Source organism: Agrilus planipennis, unplaced genomic scaffold (assembly GCF_000699045.2).
Source record: "Agrilus planipennis isolate EAB-ADULT unplaced genomic scaffold, Apla_2.0 scaffold192, whole genome shotgun sequence".
In the NCBI taxonomy this organism is placed as follows: Eukaryota; Metazoa; Arthropoda; class Insecta; order Coleoptera; family Buprestidae; genus Agrilus; species Agrilus planipennis.
In genome coordinates, this window is record NW_020442435.1 from 411,235 (window position 1) to 427,732 (window position 16,498).

General features: G+C 34.3%; 2 protein-coding genes, 1 long non-coding RNA gene and 1 other non-coding gene across 7 annotated transcripts in view; all 4 read left to right on the top strand.

The window, feature by feature from the left end:
- LOC108738731 overlaps nucleotides 1-16,498 on the top strand; it is a 469,009-nt gene that overhangs the window by 410,602 nt on the left and 41,909 nt on the right. The gene's annotated exons all lie outside the window — the stretch shown is intronic.
- On the top strand, nucleotides 430-536 carry LOC112906359. The gene has a single exon (XR_003232294.1). It is a non-coding gene; the product is annotated as a U6 spliceosomal RNA (small nuclear RNA).
- On the top strand, nucleotides 3,885-7,855 carry LOC108738738 (aldose reductase). Its single transcript, XM_018472296.2, has 5 exons — nucleotides 3,885-3,993; nucleotides 4,725-5,009; nucleotides 5,891-6,085; nucleotides 7,219-7,574; nucleotides 7,681-7,855. Exons 1-5 carry the CDS (start codon nucleotides 3,922-3,924, stop codon nucleotides 7,724-7,726), a joined length of 954 nt encoding a protein of 317 aa, XP_018327798.1. The 5' UTR covers nucleotides 3,885-3,921; the 3' UTR covers nucleotides 7,727-7,855.
- Nucleotides 10,022-16,012, top strand: LOC108738739 (aldose reductase). The gene is made up of 5 exons (XM_025980310.1): nucleotides 10,022-10,287; nucleotides 10,552-10,836; nucleotides 14,726-14,920; nucleotides 15,372-15,727; nucleotides 15,844-16,012. Exons 1-5 carry the CDS (start codon nucleotides 10,216-10,218, stop codon nucleotides 15,887-15,889), a joined length of 954 nt encoding a protein of 317 aa, XP_025836095.1. The 5' UTR covers nucleotides 10,022-10,215; the 3' UTR covers nucleotides 15,890-16,012.

The following is a 16,498-nucleotide window of genomic DNA, read 5'->3' on the forward strand; positions in this document are numbered from 1 at the left end:
ATGGCTGCATAATCGATAATTCTGTTGATACCGCAGTTTCTTGATTTTTTTATCATTGTAATAACTTATGGACGGAATAACGTCCTTTACGAAATTCAAACCTCCTGCTCGTCCCGTATTAGTCCGTGTACTAAAGTAAAATCGATATTCGTACATTTAACTACACATCAGCAGCGTACAGTTGAGCTGGAAGCCACAGCAGCACACAAATGTAATAGCGAATTTTATTTTAATTATTTAAAGGAATATGGCTCAATCAAACTAAATATCCTTCTACACATCTTTTTATTATATATTTCTTGAGCTAGTGGCAGAACAGTGAAGCATTACAATGTTTTAAATTTAAATTATTATTTATATTCGATTACCTCTCACCAATATTTATTTCCGCGCAGTTAGTATATATACCTACTATAAACTCCCACTGCCGTACTCGCTTCGGCGGTACATATACTAAAATTGGAACGATACAGAGAAGATTAGCATGGCCCCTGCGCAAGGATGACACGCAAAATCGTGAAGCGTTCCACATTTTTTTTTAATATCGATATTCATTAATTTTTTTAATCGCTCTTCACAGTCAATTGAAATAAAATATATTAACAATTAGTTACTCCTTGCTGTATTTGTAATATAACGGTTAACATTTTTTATTATTTCCTGTTATTTATTCCTTATATATACATATACAGGGTGTCCCACGGAGACTACGCATTAGAATATTTCGGAAATTATTTGTTAATATTCCTCTCCTCAATTAATATAACGACATTTATATGTATGACACTTCCGGTTATACAGGAAGTTGACATCAATTTCGTTAATTTAAATTAAACATCCTGCATATTATGACGGTTTTGAATTCTGCTTATAATTTTAGGTAGACTCTTATAAGGCTTTCCTACTAAAATTTACCGTTTTCGAGATTTTAACTTTTTTTTTTTAAAAGTACCACACAATAGTAGGTAGCAAAGAAGTCTTCCTATTTTACAATAAGAAAGCTGCAGCAACGATATTCTTAGAGATAGCTAAACCCTTAAACTTCCCGTCCTTATTTTCAAAGTGGGTTAATTACATACTGGGTGTTAGATATTTAATGCCGGATTTGGTTCACTTCTTATGCAGAATTTTATTCTATTTCGAATTATAATTCCCTATAACAGGGGTCGGCAACCTTTTGAGTCAGAAGAGTCGAAAATTGCAATTTATAAAATTTCAAAGTTTTTAAAGAGCCACAAAATTTTTTCTTGNAAAATTATAATTTACAAAATTTCAAAGTTTTTACAGAGTCACAAATTTTTTTCTTGCCAAAAATAAATAGTACTCGCATTTAAATAAATTTTTTTCATAAGAAAGAATATCTATTTATTCATAAGAAAAATTATTTATTTATATACAACACTAAGTTGTACTTCAATAACAAACAATTGAGCAAACAAATTCAATGGGTGCCGTGGCTTTGCATGGTTATTTAAGTAGAAAATTTAAACTTTACTAAACAATGTAACTTGTAGTTAGAATAAAAAAAAGAATAATATCATACATTTGAGCAAACAAATTCAATGGTAGTGTTGGCTTTGCATGATTTTAGAAACTTTGGATAAATATGGCTCATAACTTGTTGTTTTAAGTTTCAAACACACTCTAAATTTTCATTTGTTAGTTGGCTTCTTACTTTAATTTTAATTATATTCATGCAAGGGCTTGCTCGCACGAATATGTCGATCCGAAGATAGTCAGCTCTCCACATGCCAACTTCTTCACCTCACTGTAACAATCTGGAAGACTATTAGGATGCGGTGAAAAGCGAATACAAGTGGCTGAGAGATAGAATCAGTGCCTAATCGTCGTTAATCAATTCAGAACGATTTTTAAATGTTTTTTTTTATAAAATACATAATATTTTCGTATGGAACTAAAGAGCCGCAGCTTCACATCCAAAGAGCTGCATGTGGCTCGCGAGCCGCAGGTTGCCGACTCCCGCCCTATACCGATCGTTTCTAGTTTTCAAATTATCTACTGTTCTTTATAAAAGCAACTAAAATCGTTTATTTTTTTACGAAGATGACTATGAAATTCTTATCAGACCTTTGAAACAAATAATATCTACAATTGACTGTTGTCACTTAAACACCTATACTGACGTATTATTGATCTTACCTTAATTTCGGGAAAAGTGATTAAAATTTTTATTTATTCAATCTTGTTATTTCAAACAGAATTTTTATTCTCACTATTTCGCTAAAATTGATTGTGGTATATTTCTAAAATCTCAATTGAAAAATTTCGTCTGCTAGGCCAAAACGTGTCCGTTTTAACAGCCATAATAAATTTCCGAGGCATTTACGTATTCAATCCGCCTAAAACTTTCGACAACCGAATTTAAGAAAATGATTTATGATACGGAATCTGCCATGGGCTTGCAACTTTGAGATTTTAGTCTGAAAATTAATGAACGAGAGCTCAGCTAAATTTCATGACGATCCATTAAAATTAAAGTTTCAAGAACTTACACAGATGGCTGTTATAAAGATCGAGAACAAAATTGCTCTGAATTTATTAATATTATATTAATAATTCTTCAATTACTTGAAAAATGCTACCTTCCGGCGTAGTCCGGAGGGACTGCCCGCCCACCAGCATTACTGGCTGGTGGGAATGAAACACCCAAAAGTTTTTTTTTTTTTTTGTGACTTTTTGGAATGACCTGCCATTTGCTTGTGTATCTCTAATTTTTTATTTTCATTGTCTAATTCTTTACAGTAATTAAGAGCCTACGATGATGAAATTAAATTGTCCTTCTTACTTTTAAATCTGAATAATAGGGTTCCTCTACAGATAATTTAAAAATACTAACTACTTGTTTTTTATTGTGATTCATTAATGCGTTTCGAATCGGATCACTTTCAAAAATACCTGCTAATTTTGTTAAAATAAAATAGAACAAATTCATTAGATTTTCTAACACAGGAAATTAGTTGATTGAATAACAAATCAGCATTTTCTGGAGGTTTCTGGGTAGACCAATAACTTGGTCTTTTTACCAAATATGCAGATTATGCTCTGCCCGTTAATTTACTTACAATGTGTCGAAATTTTAAATTTCTATAGGCCGGAGTTGTGTCTCTACCACATTGGCGTCAAAATTATCACAATCCGAAATTAATCTATCTACTTTTTCTGGAAAACCATCAAATGAAGCGATGACTTCGCCCAAAGCTTTGACTAATTTTAAAAGCTCGTCGAGAGATACCATTCCGTGCAATAATTAAAATGGAAAAGGGGAGAAGACTATAAAAACAGAAGATCCTAATCCTCTAGTGGAACGGCTCGTCAGGAATGGTCCAGTCGAAGATAAACGACTCTTCTAGTAATTGAAATGGTGTTCCAGGGGTCTGAAGTCTTTTCCAGGGATGTTGGTTCCTGGTTGGGGTGAAATTTTTAGATTTCCACCTTCTTCATCTTGTTGCAGGCAGCGTCAGTTAAAACGTAGGTACAATGTCAGAATGAGGGTTTTAAAAACACCGTTTTAACACATTTATTATTTGGTTCGGTTATCAGAAATTTTATTAGATTTTATTGATAAAATGAACAACTGACATAGGTTTTACCTATAGAGTAGACTGTTAAATGAATGAGTAAATTACGAGCTTATATAATAAAATAAGTGTCACGGCCGGTGGCGTGGCCCATAGGTAGGGGCAAAGGTCGGTGGATGTAACTGAACGTGCAAACCAACTGCAAATTCTTATTGTTTTCTGGCTGTTGTTGTTGTTAATTTTGGTAGCATTGGTGGGTTATCTAATATTTAACCTACACTTTATATAGAACAACAATAACAGCAGACGAAAACATTAATAAACCTATAAATACCTCAATTTTGTAATAATTAAAAGTAGTTGTAAAATAATATAACAAAAAATGGTCAACGTTCCGTTTACTACATTCAACAACGGTCAAAAGTTTCCACTTTTCGGCTTAGGAACATGGAAGGTGAGATTCAAAAATAATAGTTAACTAACTTTAGTTATAATATTGATACATAATGTTTACTATTAAAATTGATAAAATTACTGTTTGCGATTTTCTTATTCCAAAAGTTTTAAAACCGAATCTTTAAAAGTTTCTTTATCTGTTAGGTAGTATATTTTATATTATCTTCGTTTTCGTAATTAACATCACTTGTTTTCTATGCTCGCGAACAACCATATGATGATGATGATGTTTTCTGCATATTTCTTTTGTACAACAAATCAGTAGATACGTAGAAATTATCTTAATTTGCAATTTTTGTTCAGTAAAAAAAGAAGAAATAATGTTCATCATCATCATAAGGTCATCAGTCCTAAGATTGGTTGGACACGTACCTCCATTCTTTCCTATGCTGAGCTAATCTTCGCATTTCCCTAAAACTAGAACATCCCACATCCTTAATTATTTGCGAACAGTAATTTAACTTAGGTCTACCTCTACCCCTCCTAACTCCTGTTCCTGCCTCTAATATGTCTCTGATTAGACCGTCATACCTGTCCTACCAACCTATCTCGCCTATTTTTTATTGACTTCCATAGAGTCCTCTGTTCTCCTGTTCTTTTTAATACCTCTTCATTACTAACCTTTTCTACCCACGTTATCCTCATCATTCGCCTATAACACCACATTTCGATAGCTTCTAACCTTGAAATAATGTTGATACTTATTTTTTATTTACATGAAAATTTTAGTCAACACATGGTGAAGTAACTCAGGCTGTAAAGTACGCTATTGATCTTGGATACCGGCACATTGATTGCGCTCATGTTTACGATAATGAAAAGGAAGTCGGTGAGGCAATTGTTGCTAAGATTAAAGATGGAACTGTTAAAAGAGAAGATTTGTATGTAACCAGTAAACTTTGGAATACGTTTCATCGTCCCGACTTGGTAGAAGGTGCACTCAGAACTACTTTAAAAAATTTGGGTTTGAATTATCTAGATTTGTACCTTATCCATTGGCCAATGGCATTGCAAGTAAGTTTGTTTTTAGATATGTACCTAGTACTAGGTTTAGATCCGGTACGCGACAGATTAAACACACGTTTAACAAACCTTTTCGAATTTCTAAATCGACCGTTCGCGAACATAGAGGTGACTTCTTTTTATTAAAGGCGACATAACCCTGCGCTATCCGCTGCTTAATATCCCTACTACTTCTTCCATCCTGACTTATCTAACTTCCCAGAAACCTCAAATCGGCCACTACTTCTAATTTTTCGTCTCCTACCTTTACCTCCGAATTACCTTCCACCGATCCTGTATGTATTATTCTAAAGTCTCCACTCCAGAAGTCTCCAGCTTCCGGCCAACGGGCTTCATTATTGCCTACTATATCTAATTCTACTCATTTCTACTTTTAAATTTTCCAATTTCCCTACTGGCCTCAAATATTGCATCTAACCCTATTGCACTTATTGATGACAACCCCCGAGGTAGTCCCCCCCCCCGGACATTCGAATGGGGGACTAGTTTACGTCTGGAGTACTTTATCCCAGAGGACGCCATCATTTAATTTCAGTAGTTGAACGTTTTACCTGGGATCATAATGTGGTGGTTTCTCATTGCCTAGTAGTATTGTGCATCAGAGTGCCATACCGATCCTCATAATCTCTGCCACTCTGAGTACTGAAAGAGCAGCTGCCCTCTTTCAGGGACTTGTCTTAGTCTGGTTTCTCTTTAACAACCCCCCATGATGGTTGAACCTATGGTCCGGCTTCCTAAATCATCGAAACTCGCAAGCCGATCCACCCACTCTAGTTTGTACAAGAGTTTCGTCAAGGTTCAAGTCTCGTCGGATCAATTATAGTTTTAATATCTAGTAATATTTTAAAAGTATTAGACTTGTTGTTTTGCAGGAAGGAAACGATATGTTTCCTAGCGATTCAGATGGTCAATCCATTCCCAGCGATGTTGATATTACTGATACATGGAAAGGCATGGAAGAGGTCTGTAGAAAGGGTTTGACCAAGTCTATTGGTACTTCCAATTTTAATAAAAGACAAATCGAACGAATATTGGAAGTCGCAACAATTCCTCCAGTGGTTAATCAGGTACTATAACTTTGATTAGGTATTTTGAAAGTAAAATTAAAACCATCAGTAACGAAACTAACGAAGACTTAATGTAAATTGGGTTGCATACACATGGATTGCTCATTATTTGTAAAGTTAATATGTAATCAATCTTTCCAAAACTCGAGGTAGCAAAAAAAATATTTTTTTTTATTTTGAATGCAAACCAGTGTCATTTTTTAGTCAATTGAGTATATGGAGAATAAAAAACATGTAAGATACATATGACGTAAAATTCACTAAAGAGTATATATTTCGGAAAAAGTAAAAAAATCTTGTTTTTTCGGTAATTGTTAAATTAACAAATGTTGCCCCGCAACTGTGGATAACGAAATTCAGAATCAGAGCATTTTTTTACTATTTGACAAAAAATAAAATTGCGTCGTAACGGAAGTGGTCAATTTCGATGGAAAAAGGACCTCGTTAATTGAACTAAAAGATATATACCTGCAATAATATAACAAAATTAAATTAACATTGATTTGCGGCAGAGCTGAAATGTTTAGCTTTATATTATATTATTGTATACCTCTCTATCCCTGGTAGTAATGGATACAATATTCTTCGGTATAGTATTTGAAGGAGGGAACTTCCTTAGTTCTTATAGAATCCGACTCTGAGTCTCAGTTTCACTTCATTTTATTGTGTGCAAAGTTTGACCTAACAATCGTTTCTGAATGACATTAGGATTTGGAGTGCAATTTAAATATCTATACGTAAAGGGATTCATAAGAGACAGACTGTTAATATAGGAAACCATTTACTAAGTTGAATACGAAAATGGATCGTTATAATTGAACATAAACCTAATTTTATATTTTAAGACTTTTTAAGATTCCTGAATAATTATGTAGTGAGCAGTATAATAAAATAGATAACGCAATACTTCTGCATAGAATAACTATTGTTTCAATTAAAAGGCAAATAACTAAGTATTAAAATGTAATAATTAATATTACTTTTTTCCAATGAAATACATAACTTTCCATTTGCAAATATTAATAATTAGATCATTGCAATCATCCCAATAAGCAATTGATTCAATGTCTCTTTGTAATTTAAGTGCGTCTTAATTTTGATTAAAGGCTAAACAAAATGGTACTTATTTTCAGATAGAGTGTCATGGCTATCTTAATCAAAAGAAAATGAGTGCATTCTGCAAATCAAAAAATATCGTCGTCACAGCTTATAGTCCTCTAGGGTCACCAGACAGACCTTGGGCAAAGCCCGATGATCCCAAATTGATGGACGACCCAAAATTGATCGAAATTTCAAAAAAATACGGAAAAACACCGGCGCAAATATTGCTCAGATATCAGATCCAGCTAGGTCATATAACCATTCCAAAGTCCGTAAATAATCAACGAATTAAGGAAAATTTCAATATTTTTGACTTCGAGTTAACTCCACAAGATATGGTTTATATTGACACATTCGACTGTAATGGAAGAATATGTCCAGCTGCCGAGTAATTACAATTTTATTATTTATTTTATTTTATTTTATCGATTTTCTAGATTAACTCATACCTATACAGGTACAACTTCTTTACGCAAATGTTTTGTTTGTTTTAGAGCATACAGTCACAAGGATCATCCGTTCATTCATGACGAATATTAATGTCTAATGGGGGACAATTTATTTTTGATCACTTTATTTTAAGCAATCATTGGTAGGTATACGATCAGTTCCTTTTAACGAAAATTTATCTAAATGTACTATCAACTTCCAATAAAACTATAATTTTAATTTGAATTTTTTATTACAGCCCATTACAATTATTATTTTTTGAGATACGCGCAATAACGAATTAATTTTAGTGAAGAAATACAGCACGATTAGTCAGTATTGTAAAAAGACATTAATTTTACGTACTTATTTGATAAAAAAATAATCGATTTATTTCAAAAGCATCAATACTACTATATGAGATACAATATTACTGCAAAAAAAATAGTATGCTATATAGGTTATGGTAGGAAAGTCATTCCGCCATTAACGTATTTCTGATTGGTGTACATAAGGTCCAACCCCCGAGGTTTAGGTTAGGTTATGGTAGGAAAGGATTACTATAACTAAACCTGGGTACACCATAAATCGAAAAATTTTAAGCATGGTTATGAAGAAAATAGAATTACCTCTTCCAACAAATTTTATTAACTGCTGCACCGAATAACATTAGGGACTTCACTCATTATTTTCGTGATCACTGCAGAAGTGTGAAGCATCAAAGTTAGTGATGAGTCCTAGTATTGGTATCGGTCTTGGTCTTGCTGATACAGTCTCGGTCTTAGTCTTGCGTGTTAAGTCTTGATTTTGCTTATTTAGTTAGATACTTACGTTCTTTTTTTTTTAATAATTCTAAGCACAAATTTTTCTATTTACTGACACAATAATTGTCTTAAATGCAGAAATTTTCTGTCATACATGCGAGCTTGTGAGAGTGAAGGTTAAAAATGAAGATGTATTAGAAAGAATAGGTGAATAGAGAACTCTATGGAATTCTCTTATAATTAAAGTAAAACCCACCAATTCTCGGAAGAGGGGAAATCTTCAAGACACCCAGCCGTCCGCACGACTGGGTAGTGGCATTTTCAGTCTAAAGGTTAATAAAGGAATTTCTTGAAAGGCGGTTTTAATAATAACTTCAATGTATCCTGACGTAAAAAAAATTATGACAAATAATATAAAATACTATGAAGATTAATGAAAAGCACGTCTAAATTTTCATAGTTATTCTTTATTGTTTTCCTATTAAAAATTATGAACGATTAAGTATCTGAAATCTAAAACTGCACTCATAGGGATGAAGATCATTGTTATATAAGTTCTCATTTTTCTATTTTTTTGTTTTTTTAACATTTATTTTAAATTTATTTTACACTGATCGCAGATTAAGTAAGGATACGATAAAATGATAATACATTACTCAGTTTTTCATTATTTCTTATGATTTTTCAGAGAGATCACCTTTTTGTCTTATGTTTTGGGTGAATATTATGATTTTTCGTGTCATGGAATTTCTTAGAATGTTTCATAGTTTTTCTTAAATGTTTTCCCGTGGTGTTACGGGCAAATGATGAGGATAGCGTGAACAGAAATGGAGAGGTATTAGAAAAAATAGTTGAATAGAGGACTCTATGGAAGTCAATAAGAAGTAGGCGAGATAGGTTGGTAGCACACCTTCTCAGACATGAAGGTCTAGTCAGAGACATATTAGAGGCAGAAACAGGAGTTAGGAGGGGTAGAGGTAGACCTAGATTAGATTACTCTTCGCAAATAGTAAAGGATGTGGGCTGTTCTAGTTTTAGGGAAATGCGAAGTTTAGCTCAGGATAGGAAAGAGTGGAGGTGCGTGTCTAGTCAGTCTTAGGACTGACGACCTAATGATGGTCCCGTAACCACGTTACATTACTCATCTTGCGATTCCTTATTGCTCCAAAGCTTGTTACTTTATTTTTAGAAACACTCTGTACATATAATTACACTTACATAATAAATTAGTTCGGTGAATCAACAACAAGATAATATTAATATTGTTATATAATATTATTTATTATCTCTGTATCCTTGAAGTAATATTAGTTACAAAATAAACAATTGTATTTGTGAATTACGTCATCGACTCGAACGGCCCCATTCACTTACATTCCTTCATCAGCAATAAAAGCGCTTAATGAGAAAGGTTTTATATTATAATGCTGATAACCTTTTGTATTTAATATGATCAAAGACTTGCTTTTAATTAATGTTTCCAATGTTCCTTATTGATACTATACATGGCGATTAATTATTTATGAGAACCACTGTACGTACATAGGCGCTAATTGAGTTTATATTGTGTTTGTGCGCGTAGATTGTTTACATTTGTGTGACGTAACATATAAATATGCGGAACGCACAAACTAACGGCAAATTCCGACTGTCCCGAATTCAGCCGCGCAGTTTTCTGGCAGTTGTCGATAATTTCGGTAGCGTTGCTTGGTTATATAATACCTAACTTACATTTTATACAGAACAAAAATAACATCAGCCGAAAACGCGAATAAAATTATAAATACCTCAGTTTGTATCAATTAAAAGTAGTTTTTTAAATAACATACTATTAAAATGGTCAACGTTCCCTTCACTACATTCAATAATGGTCAAAAGTTTCCACTTTTCGGTTTAGGAACCTGGAAGGTGAGATTCAAATATAATAGTTATCTAACTTTAGTTGTAATAATGATATGTTATGTTTACTATTAAAATTGATAAAATTACAATTTCAACACCGAATTTTGAAAGTTTGATTATCTGTTAATTAGTAAATTTTATATTATCTTCGTTTTTATAATTCACATCACTTGTTTTTTTGAACAACAAATCAGTAGATACGTACAAGTTATCTTAATTTGCAATTTTTGTTCAGTAAAAAAAAACATTTTATTTACATGGAAATTTTAGTCCAAACCTGGTGAAGTAACTCAGGCTGTAAAGTATGCTATTGATATTGGATACCGGCACATTGATTGTGCTCACGTTTACGAAAACGAAAAGGAAGTCGGTGAGGCGATCGCAGCTAAGATTAAAGATGGAACCGTTAAAAGAGAAGATTTATACATAACCAGTAAACTTTGGAATACGTACCATCGTCCCGATTTGGTAGAAGGTGCACTCAAAACTACTTTAAAACATTTGGGTTTGGATTATCTAGATTTGTACCTTGTCCATTGGCCAATGGCATGGAAGGTAAGTTTGTAAGTAAGGCTAGGTGCCGGATAATGACGCCGCGTACTCGGCTATAAAGCTTTGATTTCTAAAGCGGTGGACTCTAAAAAAAAAACTTTTGGGTGTTTCATTCCCACCAGCCAGTAATGCTGATGGGCGGGCAGTCCCTCCGGACTACGTCGGAAGGTAGGGCGGAAGGCCCTTTTCAACCTCCTTTCAGGAATCGTACGAATGGGTGGGTGATAGTTCAGGTGAGAAAGATGAGACGGGCGAATTGAAGGCAGAAGAGAATGAAACATTATTTGTGGAATATTACTGCCCCAGAATTTGCCTAAGTGATCCAAGGAAACCACAGAAAAACATGGACCAAGACAGACGAACCCGGAATCAAACCGGTATCCTTCCAAATGCTAAGCAATGGTCTAAACGTCTAGGCCATGCCGCTCGCTGCGGTAGTCTCTCTCACCCGCAATCCACGACCGACGACGTGCAGCGGCGTCGCGACGAACATGTACCCATTTTCAGTTGCGGGCTCACGGTCTCTCTTACAACAAACGTGTGTCTGTTCCCATTAGAAGGTTTAATTCTCATCTTTTGAATGCAGTATCTCAATTCAACACACCCGCGTACTAATTCGGTAATTAGTTTCTTCATGATGAACCATAAAAGACTGCTTATTTCGTTATTAATTTAGATAAATAAGAAAAAAAATACGTTCTCTATTAATCTTTATATTTGTTACAAATAATCTACATAAAATAATTCGAAGTGGTCTATATTCTGTCGAAACTGCCAGACGCGGATCGCGATTTCGATCTTTTTATATCTCATCAGCGCGTCGCAGGCAGATCTGACAGAACACAGACCAACTTTTACCTGCTGTCTTAATAGTGCGTTTTAGAAAATACTACAAATGGCGCAGTAAACGCCATCTGTACGTATGCTCCAACAAGGTCCACTTGTGTGGATATCTACTTGCTGAAAACGAATCCCGGCGTAGCCAACCTCAACGTGATAGGCACGTTAGCTTAATCGAATAAAATAATTCGAAGTGGTCTTTATACTAAAATGTAGCATCGTGCTACAGATGACGTTTACTGCGCCATTTGTAGTATCTTATAATCTACATGTTTATATACAGGGTGTTTTTTGAAATAAATAGCTAGCTTTGGAGGGTGTTAACAGATGAAATAGGGAAACGAATTGACAATAAAAAATTGTAAGAAAAAAATAAATTGCAATCAAAAGCCCGCCCTGAGCTTGGCAACGCAGGTATGAGTGCACAGTTACGACAACTGAGCAGCAAAACCGATGGAGATTATAAAAATACACTACTGGTTGTTCAACGTTTAATGTAAATATCAACAACGTACTACTATGTTATTACACATAATAATGTTTTCAGGTACCCATTGTGATAAAAATTAATTAAACAACAACTTTTTTTATCGCTGATAATTTACAGTGTTATTTATAGTACACGTCAACATGGTATTAAGTACACCAAAGAAAAATAAAATTAACGTTATGTAAACATTAATAGATTAATTAATACCCTATGGATAGGTAACTGTAATTATATTAAATGTAAAGCAAATTTCTACACCACCTTTGAGGTTGTTATTGACCTATGACAGGGATGACGAACCTTTACGTATTGACGTGTTATTTTTATAAAGAGAAGTTTTTAATCAGGTCATAGACGTGCCATGAGATAATTTGGTTTCTGTAATTATCGGGAAAATAATAAAAAACATCAACTCAAAATACTGGAAATCAATCAACTGCATTTCAAATTCTTCAATATCCAACCAATCGAATTGGGACAAATTCAGTTTATCAAATGACGTCACATCAGGGTACATAGTAAACTTGAGTATCTCTGATAATTCTGTAAACTGAGAAAATCTCGCTGAAGATTCCTTGATTAAAGAATGAATCACAGAAATATTAGTGACGTGCCCAAAATATTGTATTGCGTGCCACTAATGGCACCCGTGCCATTGGTTCGCCATCCCTGACCTATGTCAATGGCACGTTGACTTACCTACCACCAGAGCTACTGTAGGCAGGTTGCAACATAAACATCGTCAATCACATTTAATCTAATCTAATCTAACGAATAACAAACAAGGCATAAGTACAAAAATACAAAACAAATCCAACACGGATACTGACGATGACCAGGTGATTAAATGCGGCCTTGAATTGTTGTTGTTTCCTGCGTAATCCTATCAAGGCTGGACTGGCCTTTCCCTGTACTATTTATAGTGCTCTATCATCTACTGCAAGCTTGCTACTTATTTCAGAAACACCCTGTATATATCCGAATATCGAAAGAATCAATTAATGCCATTGATGACAGATTTGCATGGTAGTAATTTGATTATTATTTCGTCTCNTTTATAGTGCTCTATCATCTACTGCAAGCTTGCTACTTATTTCAGAAACACCCTGTATATATCCGAATATCGAAAGAATCAATTAATGCCATTGATGACAGATTTGCATGGTAGTAATTTGATTATTATTTCGTCTCTTTATTGAAATACCCAATTTGTTGAACAACCCGTGTGGCGTTCGCCCGTCGATATTCTCCAAAACAACCCCAACTGTTGCGTACAACGTGTAACCGTCACCCGTTGCTAATAAACATAAGGGATGGTCCAGGGAGACCGCGGCTGTTTTTCCAAATACATCATTCCGAAGATCCTCGCGGCCGGTCGCGGGCAACTTGTCTTCAGGGAGACCACCGCCTAAGGAAAGCTAAAGAAAGTGCCGTAATAGAGCGGCCGCTTTATGGCGTTACCAATTTTACGTTCACTATAGCGTGGGCCACAGATGGCCAGAAATAAAATCAAATGGTCGTAGATTTATGAATTGTGGACTTAATAATTTATGTTAAATTTTTACCTACATGTTTCTTGGCTATTACTTTTTTTATTTTCTTGGAAGAAGGAAATCTTTAAAAGATACCCAGCTGTCCCTACGTCCTCCTAGCGGCATGGCCTAGAGATTTAGCCCATTGCTTAGTATTCGGGAGGACGCCGGTTCGATTCCGGGTCCGTCTGCCTTGGTTCAAGTTTTTTTGTAGATTCCTTGGATAACTTAGGCAAATGCTGGGGCAGTAATATTCCACAGATAAACTTTCATTCTCTTCTGCCTTCATTTCGTCCGTCTCATCTTTCTTACCCGAACCACCACCCACCCATTCTCACGATTCCTGAAAGGAGATTGAAGAGCCCTACGCCCTACCTTTCTACGTAGTCCGGACGAACTGCCCGTCCACCAGCTTTAGTGGCTGGTAGAATGAGACACCCAAAAGTCTTTTTTTCCCGTACGGCCGAGTAGTATTGGATTCACTACGAGGTGCGCCTACCAACTTAAACCCTATTGGATCAGGTTCTTTCCAGCCGACTGTTACGATCTCACAGCAAATATTTATAGGGGCTAGCCTTGTTCTAGAAATATCCAAAATGTGATGTCTAGAAAATCTGGTCTTCTTTGTCACTATGTATATTGGGTTGCCGATGCATGACAATGAGGATTGCCAACATACATGTGACAACATATTTATAGATATGAAAACTAGACAAACTTTAATGATTTTAATTTAGAAATCATGAAATTTTAATTTGTAATACTACTGTAATTGGAATATAAAAAAACAGTGGCAGTATTTCAGAGTTTTAAGTTTCTTCCGCAATTCTTCAATGACTGCCTGATTTTTATTTAATTTGCACTTACGGGCTCATAGCCTTATAATACAAGGAATAGTGAAAATAGTATACATACCTACATTAAAATTTTGATAAAAGTAAATTAGGTAGAACAATGTAACATACAGTATTTAAATACAGTTTTAATATCTAGTAATATTTTAAAACTTTTAGACTTATTGTTTTTTCAGGAAGGAAACATTTTGTTTCCTTACGATTCAAGTGGTCAAGCCATTCCCAGCGACGTCGATATTACTGATACGTGGAAAGCCATGGAAGAGGTCTGTAGAAAGGGTTTGACCAAGTCTATCGGCATTTCCAATTTTAATAAAAAACAAATCGAACGAATCTTGGAAGTCGCAACAATTCCTCCGGTGACTAATCAGGTACTAATACTTTGATTACATATTTTGAAAGTAAAGTTAAAACCATCAGTAATGAAACTAATGAAGACTTAATATAAATTGGATTGCATACACATGGATCGCTTATTATTTATTCGTAAAGTTAACCAATCTTTCTAAAACTTGAAGCAGTTTAATATATTGTTATGAGCAAGAGTTTCTTAAAAAATTTTAAGGTAATTTCAAGATTTTTTAAGATTTCTGAATAATTATATAGTCAGCAATATAATAAAATAGGTAACGCGTTACTTCTGTACAGAATGTAATAATTAATATTAACTTTTTTCCAAGGAAATACGTAACCTTACATTTGTTAATATTCAGAACTAGATCATCGCAATCATCCCACTAAGCAATTGATTCAATGTCTCTTTGTAATTTATGTGCATCTTAATTTTGATTAATGGCAAAATAAAATGGTACTTATTTTCAGATAGAGTGCCATGCCTATCTTAATCAAAAGAAATTGAGTGCATTCTGCAAATCAAAAAATATCGTCGTCACAGCTTATAGTCCTCTAGGATCACCAGATAGACCTTGGGCAAAGCCCGATGATCCCAAATTGATGGACGACCCAAAATTGATCGAAATTTCGAAAAAATACGGAAAAACACCGGCGCAAATATTGCTCAGATATCAGATCCAGCTAGGTCATATAACCATTCCAAAGTCCGTAAATAATCAACGTATTAAGGAAAATTTCAATATTTTTGACTTCGAGTTAACTCCACAAGATATGGCTTATATTGATACATTCGACTGTAATGGAAGAATATGCCCAGCTACTGAGTAATTACAATTTTATTATTTATTTTATTTTATTTTATCGATTTTTTAAATTAACTAATACTTCCCTGTACAGGAACAACGCCAACTGCTTTATGCAAATGTTTTGTTTGTTTTAGTGCATACAATCACAAGGACCATCCGTTCATTCATGACGAATATTAATGGCTAATGGGAAGATTTACCTTTGACCACTTTACTTTAAGCAAATATTGGTCTACGGTCAGTTCCTTTTACTGAAAATTCATCTAAATGTACTATTAACATCCAATAAAACTATAATTTTAATTTAACCGTCACCCGTTGCTAATAAACATAAGGGATGGTCCAGGGAGACCGCGGCTGTTTTTCCAAATACATCATTCCGAAGATCCTCGCGGCCGGTCGCGGGCAACTTGTCTTCAGGGAGACCACCGCCTAAGGAAAGCTAAAGAAAGTGCCGTAATAGAGCGGCCGCTTTATGGCGTTACCAATTTTACGTTCACTATAGCGTGGGCCACAGATGGCCAGAAATAAAATCAAATGGTCGTAGATTTATGAATTGTGGACTTAATAATTTATGTTAAATTTTTACCTACATGTTTCTTGGCTATTACTTTTTTTANTTGTAGGCATTTAACTGTAAAATTTCGCAAAATCATTCGATTTAGAGTATTAAAAATCAATTATCAATAGTAGACAAGATATCCAACTATAAAATTTAATTTCAATCTACGTATGAGAGTACAGTATGTATAATAAATACAATTATTCAAATAATAGACGCATGTTAAA